This window comes from Schistocerca piceifrons, chromosome 2, assembly GCF_021461385.2.
Source record: "Schistocerca piceifrons isolate TAMUIC-IGC-003096 chromosome 2, iqSchPice1.1, whole genome shotgun sequence".
NCBI lineage: Eukaryota > Metazoa > Arthropoda > Insecta > Orthoptera > Acrididae > Schistocerca > Schistocerca piceifrons.
Genome location: NC_060139.1, coordinates 281,937,626 through 281,956,899, shown reverse-complemented (window position 1 = coordinate 281,956,899; position 19,274 = coordinate 281,937,626). Strand labels below are relative to the sequence as shown.

The window sequence follows — 19,274 nt, the reverse complement described above, 5'->3', positions numbered from 1 at the left end:
TGTCTCCATGTGAAAACTACAGAAACCATCTGCAAAACTAACGATTTTAATATTTACACAAAAAAGTTCTATTAAGAAGCAACACACATCCTTTAATTAGGGTAATTTTGCATATTAAACATTACTTAAGGTTACATGGTTTCCTGTAAGATTAAAATTTAGCCACCAAGTTAACTGCAGAAGTTACTCAGAATCTTAGCTCTTTATAACTGAGGAGGTCTTAAGCCCCCCCCCCCCCCCCCACATATGAAATTAACCTAGAGCTTTAACTACTCTGAGTTGTGTGCACCATGATAGGACATGGGCCTGATGCACACTGTGCAGAGTAAAAGTAAGACGCTTTACTAAAGAACTTTGCTGCCAGAAGTACTACCAAGTTTTACATCTATAACCAGTGCCTAATAATGCCAGATGGTCGTACTTTAGCTCTTGATCCATCTGGTAACAGCACTTTCATTGTTCTTCTGCAGCCAAACTCTCAGCTATTGAGGAGTAGCAAACAATGTCCCCATGCAGGCCGAAGAGGTTATTTCACTATGCAGTAATTTCATGCCCAGAAGTCCCCACATGACCATCACAGATTTTGATATTTTGTATGAATGATCACACATGTTCCAAGTGTCACTATCATTAATCCAGTACTTCTGCAGATAAAGTAATTTGCTTAACCCCACAGCACAGCTATCAACAGTGCACGGAGTTTTTTGTTACACATATTCCTAGCGATGTTTTCTTGAAAGAAACAAAACCTGTACAACTTTTTGCACACTCTTAAGCGAAATAATAAAACATTTGCACATGGATAATCTGAAGGAAAATTCGCAAAAAAATAATAAAACACCCGTAATAATGGTCTTTCTTACTTATATCATAAAATTTCGTTCAACAGCTTTAAACAGTTTACAAATCGAAGATGAAGTCGACGATTTTTCTAAAGACACCAAAAATGTCTATTATTGGCCCAGTTTTACAAAGGAGTCTTCTGCAAACTCAAACCGTTTTCAGACCCATGTTCTTAACAAGCTAAACTGTATTTGGTTTTCCAATGCATGCTTGTAAGGCCCTAACAAGAAAAACAAGGCGGAGTTCGATTGAAAATGAGCCATGTTCTGCTAGCACTCAAATCTGACATTTTTTAATAAGTTCTACATTTGTTTGATACTGTCTGGGGAAGACAATTTCAAAAGTCCTAATGACTAGGAAGTGAGTGTGTCTGAATAGCTCTAAAAACTTAAAAATGTGGTATGTTGGCCAGATGTGTATGAAGAAATATTGGTAATATAGGAGAGAAGAAATTGCAGTTTTCGAGTGTGATTACATCAAATTGTTAGAATCACAGACAATAGAAATTTATTTTAATTAGGTAGCTTAGTCTAGTTCACTTTTTATAAAAAGAATTTCAAGTTCATTACCTAGTCATCAGGACTTTATACTGTCATCCCCAGGTAGCACTAAACAATTGTAATATACAGTAAGAAACATCAGATTTATTCCCAGTACCAGCAGAACATGGACCCATTTTCAATGCACCTTCACCTAGTTCCTTTTTGGGGCCTTATATGCTCACATTGCAAAGTAGGGTTTTTTAGTTGGTTTGAACACGGTCTTTCTAATGAAAACTGTTTTAAACAGTTTGTAGAAGATATTTGTAAAAGTGCCCGCCCCAAAAAAAGACATTTTCGGTGTTTTTAGAAAAATTGTCAACTTTGCCCTCAATTTGTAACCTATTGGAGAGCAGTAGAAGAATGAAATTCCATAATCTAGTATCTTCTATTGGTAAGTTATGTGTGAAGTTTCATGAGGATCCACCAACTATTTCCAGAGATATAAAAAGGTAAATTTCATATTTTTTGAGCATTTTTTTTACAGACTACTTTATCCATGTGCAAATCACTCAGGAAATCTTTTTTATTTCTTAAGATAGTGAAGAAAATTATACAAGGTGGCCTAGTTTTGTTTCTTTCAAGAAAATATTGTCAGATATATGTCTTGCAGTTGCTGAAAACACATGGGTGCACTGTTGATAGCTGTGCTATGAGGTCAAACAAATAATCTCTGCAAGTAGAACAATCAAATCAAAGCAATCTGGAAACACTGTACCACTCCTGATACCTCACAAAACCACGTAATTCTCATTTGCAGCACCTACAACAAGAAGCAACTGCTATGAGACATCAGTTAATACATACACCCTGAATTCAGTCATCTGGTAAGAGACAACAATACAACAGCACTTAATCCACTACACAGCCTATTAATACATAGAAGTGATTACACGAATTGCAGGAGAGCAACAAACACAATCAGGATAACTACATCAGCACAATACAGACCACCAGGAAACATTCAGTTTATACTGTAATTAAAATAAATTGCAGTGTTGCTGGCTTGCTTGATCAACTTGCAACCATCTCTTATCACTTGAATCATTGAAACGTTAATCACAAAGTTGTTTTAATGTAAGTACAGAAACACTCATACTTCCATTAGCTTCCCCCTCAGTCTTGTTTAATTACTGAGCTTTGATGTGACTAATGTTAACAGAACAATGCACCCCATCCAAAGCAAGACTTTCTATGAAGTGCCAAAACCCTTGTTTGTGCCTCATGCCAACTACATTTAAATCTTTATTAGTTAGTAAACCTAAAGGAAAATTAGAAAGCATACAACCAGCTGACAAAGGTACTATATCAATGGTAGACAATGAAAACTTAATTCCATCTGCCTGAAAAAAATCGTTATTCCAGTAACCAGAAATGCCATTAACAAAGAGATGTTGAAGTGAATGGATTCCTCTAATCAATAAAGTACTAGGCTTCTACTATATAGTTACACATGTATCACTTTATTTCTTAAGAAGCCATTTTTGCTTCTCCTCTAACTTTTACAAAATGTAGTTATGCCTACCATTGCTATGATACTGTATATTAATTGTCTTGTGAACACAATCTAAAATTACATTCTTAATGACTTATCTGCTAGAGCAGACCTGTGTGTTTAATGAAGATGGCAATTCATGTAGAATGGCTGCAGTGTGATACTGGACTACATCCCTGAAATCGTCGTTATGCCGACAGTCTTCTATGTAGAGTTTGAAGGTATTTGTTAGGTTGTGAGTTGGCAAAGCTGAAGAATGAATACCAAGTACATGGCATGTTTAAGTTTGCACCATACTGATTGCACTTTCTTTTAATTAAAAAAAGAGAGAGAAAAACTGCAAGGTAAATTAAGAAACCTATTTTAGCTATTGAATAAACCTCTGATTTGTGTTTTGGTGCATGTTATTGCATTGTTAGCTGCAACAAGCAGAAGACACTTTGTTGGTGCTGCACATTTTAGCCATTTTTGGAAAAAACAAGCCACAGTGTTCTTCAGCACACCAGTGTAGAAGTTCACAGAATGTGAGATATATATATATATATATTATGTAATTTAGAACATTTTCAAGTTCCACAATAAACTCTTACTGTTATCAACTTAATTGTGCTCTATTAAAATTTATAACAGTAGGTCTATCCTTATTCAAAGAACCTCTCTCTAATTTCATCATACAATTATATGATGAAATATTACTTTTGAGAAACATATCAGCATTTATGGTTCACAGTTCTGCCAAGGAATACACTAGCACTGAATTTCACTGTATATCAAAACAAATAAAACATGCGTTTTTGAGAATTTTCTAATGTTACCATTGTTTCTGCGTGCTCTATGAAAATTTGTAGTAAATCAGTGTAAGTGATTTAGTTACTGCAGCAGACAGTCTAACAAACTGTATTACATCTAGCTTTCCCTCAAAGAGTAGCAGCCTGTATACATTACCTGCACTTATCAAAAATCTGAGTGTTCAAAGAACTATAATGTCCAAACATTCTAAGAAACTAGTAATATAATGGAAGGAAACATTCCACGTGGGAAAAATTATATATAAAAACAAAGATGAGGTGACTTACCGAACAAAAGCGCTGGCAGGTCGATAGACACACAAACAAACACAAACATACACACAAAATTCAAGCTTTCGCAACAAACTGTTGCCTCATCAGGAAAGAGGGAAGACGAAAGGAAGTGGGTTTTAAGGGAGAGGGTAAGGAGTCATTCCAATCCCGGGAGCGGTCGACTGACATCTCTGCCCAAACTCTTTGTCTTTAAATATGTCTGCTTGTGTCTGTACGTGTGGATGGATATGTGCGTGTGTATACCTGTCCTTTTTTCCCCCTAAGGTAAGTCTTTCCGCTCCCGGGATTGGAATGACTCCTTACCCTCTCCCTTAAAACCCACTTCCTTTCGTCTTCCCCTCTCCTTCCCTCTTTCCTGATGAGGCAACAGTTTGTTGCGAAAGCTTGAATTTTGTGTGTATGTTTGTGTTTGTTTGTGTGTCTATCGACCTGCCAGCGCTTTTGTTCGGTAAGTCACCTCATCTTTGTTTTTATATATAAGAAACTAGTAATTTTTATTATGTTTTTGTGTTGTCTTCATTTTCTAGAAATATTGTTTTTGTATTTACACAAATTCTTATGAGACAAAAGTAACATTTTACCTCAACAGATACAGAATCTGTCATACTCTTTCACTTTACTGTGTGTAGGGTGTTAATTGCAGATCTAGGCAGTCTGTTACAGGACGTACAGAGACCAGGAAGGACTCAGGATGTTGTACCAACCCCCAATCTGAAGTGCTGTCTTTCATTACAACTTAGCCAACACAAATTGTCAGCAGTTCTAACGAAAGGTGATGATGGTACCCCTTAGGGAAATGGCAGCAAGGAGACAGGAAAGTACTCCAGCCACACTCAGTATGTGTGCCTGGGGACCTCATTCAACATGCTGAAATGGCTGTTCCAGCAGCCACCGACAGAACAGGGTGCAGCCAACTGCATATTTGGCACGCATTGGAATAAATGATGCCTGTCATCTGGGCTCTTGAGGCCATTCTAGTGACTGGCACAGAAGGTTAAAAAGATAAGCCTTGTGCATGCTCACAACTTGTAGCACTGTCCCCAGAACTGATCGTTGCCCTTTGGAGTCAAGTTGAAGGACTGAACCAGAGCCTACGAAGGTTCAGAGACAACCTAGACTGTGACTTCGTGGACTTGCACTGTAACACTGAACTGTACGACTCCCCTAAATGGGTCAGACATGCACTACACATCAGAGGCTGTTGTCAGGTAGCTGACTATGTGCGGGAGTGCACACTAGGCATTTTAGATTAGGCGCCTCTTCATCAGATCCCAATAATGATAACAGTAGGAAACCCAGAAGTAGCAATGTAGGATCAAAAGAAATGCCTCTCACACGTAAGAGTATTAAAATCCTATTTTTTTTTTTTTTTTTTTTTTTTTTTTTTTTTTTTTTTTTTTTTTTTTTTTTTTTTTTTTTACAATATGGGACTTAACTTCTGAGGCCATCAGTCCCCTAGAACTTAGAACTACTTAATCCTAACTGGTGGTGGTGGTGTGTTGGGGCTTATGGGCGCTCAACATCGAGGTCATCAGCGCCCTGACACACATTAGAAGGAACAAATGTGGACAGACCTAAGAAAACTAAAGCACACACCCAAAGAAAGCAGGAAAAGAAGGAAAATGCTACATAGGAAAGTAAAACCTAAGGAAAGGGGAAACATAGCAACAAGAACGTCACAGGAAATTGTTGTTGGCTGGCCACTTACATAAAATATGGGCGAGCTTGTCACACAGTGAGCAAATTAAAATCCTCTCCCTAAAATCGTTGTAAAAACATTTGACAGGGCACACAACTTCAAAACTTTAACCACATTCGTCCGAGTGTTGCCTAAAAGAGATGGCAGGTCCGCTGGCAAGTCAGCCGCGACCCGCTGGTCAGAAAATAAAATGCAATCCAATAAAACGTGGCGCACAGTGACCTGGACGCCGCAAGCACCACAAATTGGAGGGTCCTCTTGCCGGAGCAGGAAGCCATGCGTCATAGGGCTGTGGCCTATTCGAAGCCGAGTGAGGAGAACCTCGTCCCGTCGATGGGGCTGAAAGGAAGTACACTACACACGCGTTGTGGGCTTGACTATACAGAACTTATTGTCAGTCACTTCCAGCCACTCATCCTCCCACCGACGCATGACCCGTGAGCTCAACAGTGAGGTGAGTGTGTGCAAGGGGATAGCACACTGAGATACTTGTGGGGCGAGACACGCCTCCTTGGCTGCGTGATCTGCCCTTTCATTCCCAGCAATGCCAACATGCCCCGGAACCCAGCAGAAAGCTACAACCTTCCCCAGTCGCTGTAGTCGGAGGAGGGCATCCTGGATGGTCTGGACAATTTTGTCTGCCGGATACAAACGTTGCAATGAGTGAAGGGCACTGAGTGAATCGGAACAGACAAGAAATTTAGGAGAGGAAGAATGTCTCATGTGCTCCAGTGCCCACAAGATCGCTAACAATTCTGTATCAAAGACAGTAAAAGTCTGAGGCAGTCGGACCTTGAGGACACGATATGGAAAAACAACTGAGCAACCAACAGAATCCCCTTGTTTCGACCCATCCATAAAAACAGCTACACAGTCGTGATGCTCAGATAAAATGGCAGAAAATGCTGCAATAAAAACGGTGGCAGGAGTGCAATCTCTCGTACTGCAATAAATCTAAAATCACTCCGGGCCTCTTCAGTAACCAGGGTGGCAGGAGGTTAAAACCTTGGATTTGGGGTTGTACAGACTCCACACCGAGGGACTATAGTACACGTTGCACACGGATCCCAAACGGCAACGTAGCCCGGGGACAGTGGGGAAAAAAGGCGGTCCAGAGGTGGATGGGCAACAAGATGGTGAGCAGGCGACCTGGGAGCTGCAAGAAACTTACAAGCCTGGCGCACCAGCAGGAGCTGCCGCCGGATGGTAAGTGGCGGTTCGCCAGACTCAGCACAGAGGCTGGGTACGGGACTGGTCCGATAAGCACCCGTGGCCAGTTGGATCCCAGCATGGTGAACAGCGTCAAGGATCCGCAAATAAGATGGCCTCGCTGACCCATATACTGTGCACCCATAGTCCAGCGGTGAACGCACAAAAGCTCCATAAAACTGTAGGAGAGACGTCCTGTTCGCACCCCAAGACCTGTGGCTGAGGTACTTGAGGATGTTCAGTGGCTTCAGCGTTCTGGCAGCGTAGGTGTGGCAGTCAAAAATGTAGGACAGAACTACTTAAACCTAACTAACCTAATGACATCACACGCATCCATGCCTGAGGCAGGATTCGAACCTGCGACCGTAGTGGTCGCGCGGTTCCAGACTGTAGCGCCCAGAACCGCTCGGCCACTCTGGCCGGCAGCAATGTAAGTGCTAGAGTTTGTAGCCCTCATGAATAGCAGTGAAGCTCGCCTAACACCAAGTACAGAAAGCTGGTTGAAACCTGCAATTGATAACTGTGAGATTTTTGGGGAGAATTTAAGTGTACATCGAAAGGATAGGCAAATAGGAAATGGGGGTGGTACAATCATCGCAGTAGACAAGCAACTCAAAAACACTTAAACATATATAGAAGCCACATGCGACACTGTTTAGGCAAGATTCACTAAAAGAGGTGGGCACAAAATAGTTTGATCCTCCTATTGCCCACCAGACTCATCTCCTGGTGTAATCTAAAACTTTAGAGACAACCTCAGTTCACTTTTGTGTACATTCCCAAGAATACTGTAATCGGCAGTAGAGACTTTAATTGTCCAACAATTAATTGGGAAAATTGCAGTTTTATTAGAGATAGCCTGATAAGACATGCTGTGAAACATTACGAAATGCCTTCTCTGAAAATTGCCTAGAATGTAGTTCAAAACCCCACTCATGATGGAAATACATTGGATCTAATGGCAACAAATAGACCTGACCTCTTTGAGGATGCCCACATTAAAAATGTTATCTGTGAGCATGACATTGTTGTGGCAACAATGATTACCACGGTACAAAGGATAACTAAATCAAGCAGAAAGATAAGTGCGTTCAAGTGAACTAGACAAAAAATCATACTGTCACATCTCAATGAGAAACTTAACTTTCAGCACATGGCAGGAGCATGTAGAGGAGCAATTGCTCAAGTTTATAAGAATAGTTGACTATGCACTGGATAGATATGTACCCAGTAGAACAGTCCATAATGGGAGGGAACCTCCATGGTTTACAGTCACTGTAAAGAAACTTCATAAAATTAGTATTAGTGTCAGTGGTGTTGACAAACAGCTGAAATCGTTAAACGAAAAAAGCACCGATCGAATCCCTTTCAAATTCTATACCGAATCTGTGGCTTAGTTGATCCTTTTCTAGCTATAATCTATCTTAGATAACTAACAAAAACCCTTGCCCAGTTCTTGGAAAAAGCACGTCACACCTGCCAACAAGAAGGGTAGTAGAAGTGATTCATGAAACTACCGCCCAATATCCTCGAGATTTAGATTTGTTGTAGAATCTTAGAACATATCCCGAGCTGAAACATAACGAGGGATCTTTAACAGAATGACCACGCCTTGCACTTTCCTCACATGACTTACTGAAAGCTTTGGATCAGGGCAATCAGGTAGGTGCAGCAATTCTTTATTTCCGAAAAGCATCGGACTGAATACTACACCTACACTTATTGTCAGAAGTACCATCATATGGGGTATCGAGTGAAATTTATGACTGGATTGAACACTTTTTGGTAGAAAGCATGTTATCTTGGATGAAGAGTCATCATTAGATGGATAAATAACTTCAGGTGTGCCCCAGTGGAGCGTGCTGGGACCATTGCTGTTCATTTTGTATATTAATGACCTTGCAAACAATATTAACATCAGACTTTTTGCAGATGATGTAGTTATCCATAACAAAGTACTATCTGAAAGAAGCTACATAAATATTCAGCCATATCTTCGCAAGATTTCAAAGTGGTGCGAAGATCGGCAACTTTCTTCAAATGTTCAAAATGTAAAATTGTGTACTTCACAAAACAAAATACATAGTATCCAATGCCAGTAATATCAATGAGTCACTGTTGGAATCTGTCAACTCATAAATACCTGGGTTTAACACTGTAGGGATATGAAATGATCTCTAAGCTTTCAATTGCGAGTTAAGCATGTGGTACACTTCTTTTAAATGGCAGAGTAATGGGGAAGTACAGACAGTCTACAAAGGAGATTGCTTACAACTCACCAGTACAACCCATGATAGAATATTGCTGCAATGTGTGGGACTAATGGGCTCCATACGAGAATGGAATGGGAAGAAACCCTAATAACTAACAACAGGAAGTACCCTTCTGCCATACACCTCACAGTGGTTTGCAGAGTACGGATGTAGATGTATTGTACATTAACTACTCAAAACACAACTAAATAACTTTTACCTGTAAAAGTTATTTGTAGACTTCTCCAAAATGGTTCACCCTTTCTTCTTCTGCAATATATACCTGTTCCTGATTTAAAGAATTTGACAATTTTAGGTTTCCTTCCTACCCCTATCACTTCTATCCTAGGGTAAGTTGTCATGCTACACAGGACTCTAGCAAGTTTAACACACACTACAGTTTTACTTCCCAACATTATGAAAAAGGTAATGTTACTAACCACATAGTGAATACGGTAAGTTAACGCCAGGCACAACAAAGGCAGCAAACAACTAAACTTTTGGCCACCAGAAGACCTGGCCTCTGCAGTTGTTGGTTGTTCAGAACAATGAACATTTTACAAATACCCTGTCCATTCCGTAGTTAAGGAAGTTGGAGGCAGCCAATGGGAGCATTATTGGTGTTAGTTTATTAAACACATTTTTATTCCAATAACATACAAATTAACTGCACTTTTAAAACATATTTTCATTTACATTTTGCCACACATCTGCATCTTTCTGCTGAAGTTTTAATGTTTTCCTCTGAAACCACATTTTCTGTGGTGGGTGGCAAAGCACAAATTATTCTGTATGGATGCCCATTTCATATTTTCTGCTTCTGCTATTTACAGGCTTGCTTTTATTGGCTTATATGACTTGATTGTATTATACCCACAAACCCCAGGGGCAAAAAAAAAACGATTCCCTTTCAAAGACCAGGAGGTACATTGATAAGAACCACTAATTTTCATTATAATCTGGAGACAACTGATGTATCTGTAGTGGCAATGAAGGACATTTTACTGGTTCTACCAGTTCCTTCTATTGCAGGTGGCAATCATCTCGAGCATACCTTTACAACCAACATTAATGTTAAAGAATGTTGAAAGGAACTTAATTTGTGTACGCTGAATTTGTTTCAGTTTTATTTATTGTACCGTTTGTTATTTTGTTTTTGTTTCGTGTAAATGCATACACTGAGCTTAATGAAAATTTAGGACTACTGCCGAAAAATGCTGCTACATCTGAAACTAGTTTTTAATGTAGCCTGTCAGTAAAAAACCATATTACCTATATCTCTAAATATAACTTGGAACATATTGCTCCTTCTGCTCAATCTCACCCCATTCATATTTTATGCTAATCACAGAAATGGCTGGACCAAACTGCATGAGGTTAACATTGATCACTAGTACTGTAGTTTCATGCAGTAATAATGAGGTGGTTAATCTCACCCCAAATCAGGTTTAAGATCGATCACCCATATTTAATTTTTTTTATGTTTTATGGGTAACGAAGAAAAACACAGAGCTTTTTGTGAATCCCTTCAACTTATTTTTATGAACAGTAATTTTTATCCTAATGAATTGAACTACGTTAAGCATTAGTGATCAAAACTCCAGTAGAAGTGATCAATCTCACCCAATTCGACGGTACGCAAAATATAAAATAATTATTGTCATGTGATGGAATGATGAATAATCCACTGATCATATCGTAAAATAAATTACAATATAACAGTTTATTATGGTTTTATCACCGACATTCCTGATACTGTTAACACTTTTATAATATGATGGTCAGGCAATTGAACCTTGTTGTACAAATAAAGTATTGTACCACCAACTCAAAGCTTTGTGTCAGCAGCTCATGGTCTTGGGTTGCATTCTCACTTCCCGAGCATGGGTCCCGGGTTCAATTCCAGGCATGGTCGCGGATTTTCCCTGCCTCGAGATGACTGGGTGTTTGTGCTGTTATCATCTCATCTTCATGAAGTGGTGAGATTGGACTGAGCAAAGGTTGAGAGTTTGTACGAGCGCTGATAACCGCGCAGTTGAGTGCCCCACAAACCAAAACATCATCATCATCATAATAGTGATACAACATTTTTCAAATATGTAAGAGCTGTAGGCACCACTCACAAAAAATACATTGAAAACATCATTAGATTATACAAATCCAGTCTTCTGCCATCAACGTGCCATCATTTGTGAAAGGCAGTATCTACACACTAAGGTTAGAGCATGGACCCAATCTTAACAAACCTGTGCCCATTAGTGCTACCCTCCTCTGTACATATTCAATATCCCATTAGTCCTATTTGGTACCCATCCCACACCCTTGAGCAATATTCTAAATAGTTTGCACACATGATTTGTTTGACTGACTGCACTTCCCAGTAACCTACCAATAAACCAAAGCCTACCACCTGCCTTACCCAGAACTGAGCCTACGTGATCACTCCACCACATATCCCGATCAAGTGTTACACGCAGATATTTCTATGAGTTAGTCAATTTCAATAGTGACATTGATATTATAGTCGCACAATACAAAATTTTTCTATTTTGTAAAGTACACATGATTTTACATTTCTGAACATCTAAAGCAAGCTGCCAATCATTGCAACATTTTAAAATCTTATCAAAGATCTGAGCGTGTTTATGCAGCTTCTTTCTGACCTAGATCATTAAACATAACAACATTGTTTGCAAATAGTCTGAGGTTACTAGTAATACTGCCCGCAAGGTTATTAATATAGAACATGAACAAAGACCCCAACACACTTCCCTGGAGCACACTAAGTTACTTCTGCATCTGACAATGACTCTCCATCCAAGATAACATGCTGTGAGTTCCCTACCAAAAACTCCTCAAAAACAATCACAAACATTGAATCATATCCCACGATTGTACTTTTAACATGAACAATAGGTGTGGAACTGAGTCAAATGCTTTTTGGAAATCAGGAAATACTGCAGCTATCTGATTACCTTGATCCAAAACTCTCAGTATGTCATGTGAGAAAAAAGGGAATCCAGTTTCACATGATTGATGTTTTTGGAATCTATGTTGGTTACCACGGAGGACATTCTGTTCAGGATACCTCCTTATGTTTCAGTTCAGAATAATTCCTAAGGTTCTACAACAAATGGATATCAAGGATATTTGACGTTAAGTTTTGTAGATCACTTACTACCGTCGTATGTGGGTGTGACCTGTGCTCTTTTCCCAGAACTGGGCATGGCTTTTTGTTCAAAGGATCTACAATAGATTATAGTTAGACGATAGGCTAACTCAGCCACATTAGTGCCACTAACGCAAATTAGTGCCACTAACAGCCTTTATATACAGCCAGAATTTCTTTGGATTATGTGAAAGATCATTTAACAATATTCTGTTGCTGCAGTCTTTAAAGGCATCATGCATTGCCCTCTTGAAAGCCAAAAATCTCATTCAGCACTGCTGTATCTACAGCCCTACACTTTACACCTATTATGCAGTAGTCTGTTTCTTTTCAGTGCCTGTAAACCACAAAGGGTCCCTCCCATTATGGAATGTTCTACTGGGTACATATCTATCCCGTGCACGGTCTACTATTCTTTTTACTCGAGCCATTGTTCCTCTACATGCTCCTACCCTGTGCTGAAGGTTAAACATTTCTCATCGAGATGTGACGGTACTGATTTTTTGTCTAGTGTACTGAACATATTTACCTTTCTGCTTAATTTAGTTGTCCTTTGTAACTGTGGTAATCATTGTTGCCACAATCATGTCATGCTCACTGATACCATTTTAATGTGGACATCCTCAAGGAGGTCAGGTGTACTTCATGCTATTAGATCAAATATATTTCCATCATGAATGGGGTTGTGAACTATCTGCTCTAGGCAGTTTTCAGAGAAGGCATTCAGTAACGTTTCACAGCAAGTCTTATCAGGCCACCTCCCCACTGATGATTACAGTATGGTTAGGGCACATATGGAAAAGTAAACTGAGGAAAGGCGCCAAATCTGGTAGGTGATGTGATACGTCTGAAAGTGTCCGTAATGAACATACCTGCCACCCAAAAACATCATATTCCCAAGGGATCGTCAGTACTGTGATAGTTACAATACATATGATTGCCCACAATCAGAACGATTAAGTAATAGTGATGCACAGTTGCCTTTTTGATATTGTCACTAGTTGAAGACTGGTTGTGTATTATTCCTCACCGTGTCCCAACACTTTTTACAAATATTCAATAAGCAACAGAAGAAACCAATCACAAATAGGAAGAATAAATCCTAACAAGGGATCTGCAAGTCCATACAAACAGGCAAACTGTTGAGCCAAATAAGAATTCCAGCAACCTCAAAAAATAAGTGGTAAATTAAATTGTAAACCTAATGTAGGATACCTGATGTTTCACATCTATGTTTATAAGTGCTGTGTCAACATAAGCATTACCGAACACACACATTAGTACTACACGTGTACCAGTTCCTTTCAGGTATGTGATGCAACGAAACTATTCGTAACTAATGTTATTTTACTAATAAATTAGGCTCTCATTTCTTGTGAAAACTACACGAAGTTGCAATACAACAAAAATGTTGAAACCTTGACAAAATCCGAAAGTGTCCACAAACATCAAAATTTGGTGGATGACACTCACTCCCAGTGATACATACCTTGAACCTCTCATGCCGTCACCGTATCCACCCCTTCCTCGTGGTGGTCCACCTCTACCAGGGCCACCCCGACCACGACCTCTTCCACCTCCAAAGCCACCCCTTGGAACATCTTCCATTCTACTCTTCTAAATGCATGCAGGAAACACGGAAGAAACAAAATTAATGAACTCGACAAAAATATATCCAGTTTCTACGTCTGTAACGAAAAATGTACGTAATTATCAGAAATCGTAGCCAACAAACCTAATATGTTTACACTCTTAATAGCACAGCTTCATTAACACAAATATGCCATCCGATAGGCAAATGCATATTCACTGAAATCTTTAGACGGAAAAAAAAAAAAAAAAAAAAAATCACAAAAGCGTTGACTGTATTAAATGGTCCATACAAATCCACACAACATGGCCAACATCCCGGTGGATTCTATGCCAATAAACAAGCTTAAAAGTCTACGACTGTCAAACTAAACACTGCAAAAATAATTACATGCAAAAATAATTACATGCAAAAACAAAATGTGAAAAATGATACTTTGGTGCTAATTCTTAACGCACGTAGATGACAATATATTAGTATTGCACTATTGTTTTGGACACAATAATACCAAAATACAATAACATTAGAACTACTTTAATTTCGAAACATTAAAATCATAGGTTACTATCACTATGGTAACAACAAAGTTATAATGAGGAATATGATATATACTGAACACATCAATTTGGGAGCTTCGCCTACCCGATATGATGACTACCGGCGTACACTAAATTAGGTGTGAAGAACAACTAACAAATTATACCGTATTTCAAGCTTCTAAAAACTACCAACAGTAAGGACATATGATTATTTTGAATACAAAAACGAACTAAGTTACCCCCAACAGAAACGCAAAAACTTAAAAACTGCTAATTTACACACCTTCGCGCTTTCCTCCAAAATCAAAATGGATCTTCCACACGTACACCGTTCAGTTAATACCGCTGGCGTTATCGAGAATGAACGCGCTCCCTTCTTGTTTCCGCTTTGAAAATCAATAATGTTATCTGTGATACAAGGAAGAAACAATGTCAAACATTTAAATTTTCGTTCGCTGTGCAACATTATTTTTTAAAGTCACACTATAATCTTCAGATATTCAGAATTTGAATATATAATCTGAAGAAATAAGAATCTTATTAGTCCCTCATTTCGTACAGAATGGATCTCGAACTATCGCAGATAGATGAACATTTCAGCGAATTCAAATAAAATAAATGATTGAGCTCGTCAGCCCTTGAATACATGAATTTACATTACGTTTCCAGACATCGTTTGATCTCTTCAATAAGTCTCATAAAGACAATGCTACAATGAAACCAATGTGGAAATGCTAAAGGGTGACACATGGGTACAGGTACATTACACATAAAGCAATTAAGTACAAAGGTGAAGGAAATAAACTACTCGAAAAACAAAATAAATTTAATTATTTTATTGTGCTCCAGCCTGTCACCATGCAGTGCGACACACAATATTATTTTCACTTCCTTGACACTTCTGCACAATTCACGAAAATACACTTTATTTGTGATGTAGATTTGCAACGAAATAAACTGAACAAATTACATGGCCAAATATTGACGAAGATGCAACATAATTCAACATTAGTTAAGTGGTGTATAATAATGGATATGGTCACAAAATACACAACTATTTTTATGTAAGGAAAGATAAGGACAGGCAAGGGAATTGAAAAACAAATAAATCTCCAACAGAACAGAAAGCCACTATATAAAAGTTATTGTTTTACAGTTGGACATTAAATCCCTTTATATCATAAAATAGTATTCACTCATGTGATTAGTAATAAGAGCTCGAATGAAATGTACTACTGTGTAAAGTCACTATCTCTCTCTTCTCACATAATGTACAAATTGATTGGCCTACTAACATTGCGCAGCAATAAGTGCAGTAATTTGACAATTTAGTCAAACCCTATAGGTTATTTCTGGGATATAATGTCTTACACTTATAAGTAGGCTGAAATGTGAAGAAAACATCAGACTGTATGCCAGGCAGGCTATTGGATATAACTGTTTAACTTAGTGGACAGGATTCTACCAGAAGAACTTACTAGTAAGAAACATAACTTAATGTGCAACCCAGGCTTCAGTTTATTCTCTCTTTCTCTGCTCTACGAAATAGAAACGATAGTCCCACAACTAACAAGTTATATACACATTCCGTGAATCATGAACATGATTTCTGTCTTTGGTGTTGAAAGAATATAAAATGACAACATATTTTGGTAATGAAGAATATAACAATATGCAGACCATTTACATTAGCATCTTGTTCCACCTTTATTTTTTCTGGACAGTGAGTTATATTTCATTAGCTTCAATATCACACACAACACACACACACACACACACACACACACACACACACAAACACACACACACACATTTGATTAGATTTATTTTTCGTTCCAAAATATCTGTAATGAGTAGATACTCCAGGATGTAGAACACACCAGAAAAACAAGAACAAACAATAAATATTTACAAAGAAAAATAAATATGCTAAGGCTCTTTCCACAGATTCCAAGTCGAAGGGAATCAACGGCATGTTCAGAAAATCTTCTATGGTTTACAAGGACTTTTCAGGAAGATACAATTTCAGTTTACATCTGAAGTTAAACATATTTAGTATTAGAGCTTCACATTGCTCAGTAACTGGTCAGAGACTTTTAAGGCTGAATTCTGTGCCACTCTGGGGCTTAGTGATGAATGGTTTAAATTATTTCTAAGTCTAGTGTTAGCTATTATGGGTGCTAAGGTTATAGTTGCAGCTATTTCTATTGGTGACTGAGGACAGTGTATTGTCAGTATTTACCTCATTTGCAGACTTATGATTATAGCTATTAGGAGTAATATGTTTTTCCATTGGTTAGTACCTCCAAGTACTAGAGGCAAAAAGTAAGGCAGTATCATTTAATTTCCCTGTGCAGCAGGTCAGGTATTGAAGGTTGGATGCCTGGGTGCAAAGCTGGAAGTCTATACTGACAAGCGTAGTAAACCTTGTGACACAGTTATAACCATGCAGGAAACATCAAGTAGTAAATTATGTGATCTCTTTGCAGGGAGATTGCTTGATGCAGAAAAGAAACAACCAACACAATGAATCTGGTACATACTAAGCAACCACGTATCACAATATCTGTACCCGTAACCTAATACCTTGTAACTGTGAATATTATTAATATTTTCGAATTCTGATTCTACAACATGGGACTTGCATTTAAAGTTCTTGTCACTATCAAAACCTAAGAATTTAAAAATATTCCACTTCTTTTATTTATCTTAACCTCATGTTTTATTTCAATAATGTGGACAGCTCTGATAAAGTACAGATTTGTGTGTACTCTGTTTTATCTAAGAGCCATTTGTACAAATTCATGAGACCTTTCAGTTAATCTCTGTTCCCGTAATAGTATGGGAAATGTATTGAATCAGTGCAGAATAACAGCAAACCAGAGTATAAACTATCCATCGACTTCAGATGGACTAGAAAGGTTGCCTGGGGAGTAAGTTAAACGAGTAATCAGAAAAATCTACTAAATCAAATAATGATTACAAGATTTGGTATGATTGTTTATCTTAATGAAAAAGAATAAGAGAGCCTGATGTAGGACCAATTATTTTGAAGAATCATTGACTCAGTATTTGCCACTGCATTTCATCTGTTGAAGTACACAGATACAAATTCTTCTACCTTATAAATGAGAAAGTGGAGAATGTGACTGGCAGTGGCTTTGTACCCATGTTTACTGCATTAGTCTGTTGTTTACTATACCTGTAATACATGGCGTTAATGGGGACAAACAAGTTTCCTTACTGGTATTTCAAAATTTAATGTCATTAGTGTAATAGAGTTTGGAGAACAATGTTTTGTAGTTACATTCGGTACATATACTGGAAGCATATCCACTTGCACATTGATAAGACTCAAATTTATCTCCTACTTGAAACTTTCATATCCTTGCAATATCGTTATATTATACAGGGTGTCCCAGCTATTTTGTCCGCCCAAAATATCTCTGGAACAATAACAGCTATTGGAAAACGACTTTCACCGGTATCAATGTAGGGCTGTACATGTGTAATCACACCTCCATACTTATCAAGAGGTCCGAAACGAATAATACGGTATGGAAGTGTGATTACGCACGTCAATCACATCGCGATTACGGGCAGCACAGGGTTCACGCCTGAGCCTCAGGACGTGCGCTAGCAGCGCATGTCGGGAGTTTCAAGCGTCAACTTCGCGTCTTAATATCTCGGAATGTAATGGGAATATTGCGATGCAATCAACGCCATTGTGTATGTGCTTTGTCATGCTATGGATTGCTGAAGAAAAAATATAGGAGGTCCATTTAAAAAAACATAAGTTTGTGTTAAAAAAACATATATGCTTTCGTTTTAGAATGTTTCCAAATATGTACATTCATGGGCCCCAGCCCTACGTTGATATTGGTGAAAGTCGTTTCCCAGTAGCTGTTATTGTTCCAGAGATATTTTGGGTGGACAAGATAGCTGGGACACCCTGTATTTTAACTCGGTCCTTGATTTGGTAAACATTGTGCAAAATAGCTGTTGTGGTACTGAAAATCTCTCCTGTAAACAGATCAATAGTGTCAAAACTATTTTCCCTTATTTGCTGAACGACAGATTCATTGATGTTAGAAAGAATCAAAATTAGCTCTCACTTATTATCACTTTAAACACTTCTATTTACAGGGGTCAGTTTCTGAGAACTATATGACAATACTTTTACCTCTATTTTTGAAGAATTAGCCTTCCACGTTTGGTGAAAATTCTTCTAACCTATATGACTAATATTGACTTACTTTGACTCTCTCATGTTTCATAGTCCCATTTGTCATCTTCATAATGAACTGTCTATGTTTCACTATTGGTCATAGTTACTCTGATATTTCTCTATTAAGCAAGGCACTGAGTAAAATTCTAACAGTTTGCAAAGAAAAACATTGGTTACTGTGATTTTGCGTTTGGTGGATGTTAGGACATACATTTACACAATGTAGATAACACTTCGAATTTTTCTTTAAACATGAGACGAAACCTATGTCTGTCTTCAGTTTTGAGAAAAATGATTGTACATATTCCACTCATTTCTTGTAGTGCACCCAAACTATGGACTGAAAATGAAATATTAATATTGATGACATCCCTCATTTCTCATTTATGATTCACAATATTGAAAGGAGTGTTTGGTAAATAATAGTATGTGAACCAGACAGTACTTCAGCATATAATGAACATGCTCAACCTTTCTTATCTACTGCAATATACACTCCTGGAAATGGAAAAAAGAACACATTGACACCGGTGTGTCAGACCCACCATACTTGCTCCGGACACTGCGAGAGGGCTGTACAAGCAATGATCACACGCACGGCACAGCGGACACACCAGGAACCGCGGTG

At 38.3% G+C, this 19,274-nt stretch overlaps 1 protein-coding gene across 1 annotated transcript in view; it reads right to left on the bottom strand.

The window, feature by feature from the left end:
- The window catches only part of LOC124776641 (glycine-rich cell wall structural protein 1.0-like), a 60,386-nt gene extending 45,586 nt beyond the window's left edge, over window positions 1–14,800 (bottom strand). Inside the window, exons 1-2 of the mRNA XM_047251731.1 lie at window positions 14,702–14,800; window positions 13,778–13,905 (exon numbers count right to left, since the gene is read on the bottom strand). Of these exons, the coding sequence (XP_047107687.1) occupies window positions 13,778–13,896 (119 nt within the window). The 5' untranslated portion in view covers window positions 13,897–13,905; window positions 14,702–14,800. The remainder of the gene's footprint in view (window positions 1–13,777; window positions 13,906–14,701) is intronic.
- Between the last annotated feature and the right edge of the window lie 4,474 nt (window positions 14,801–19,274).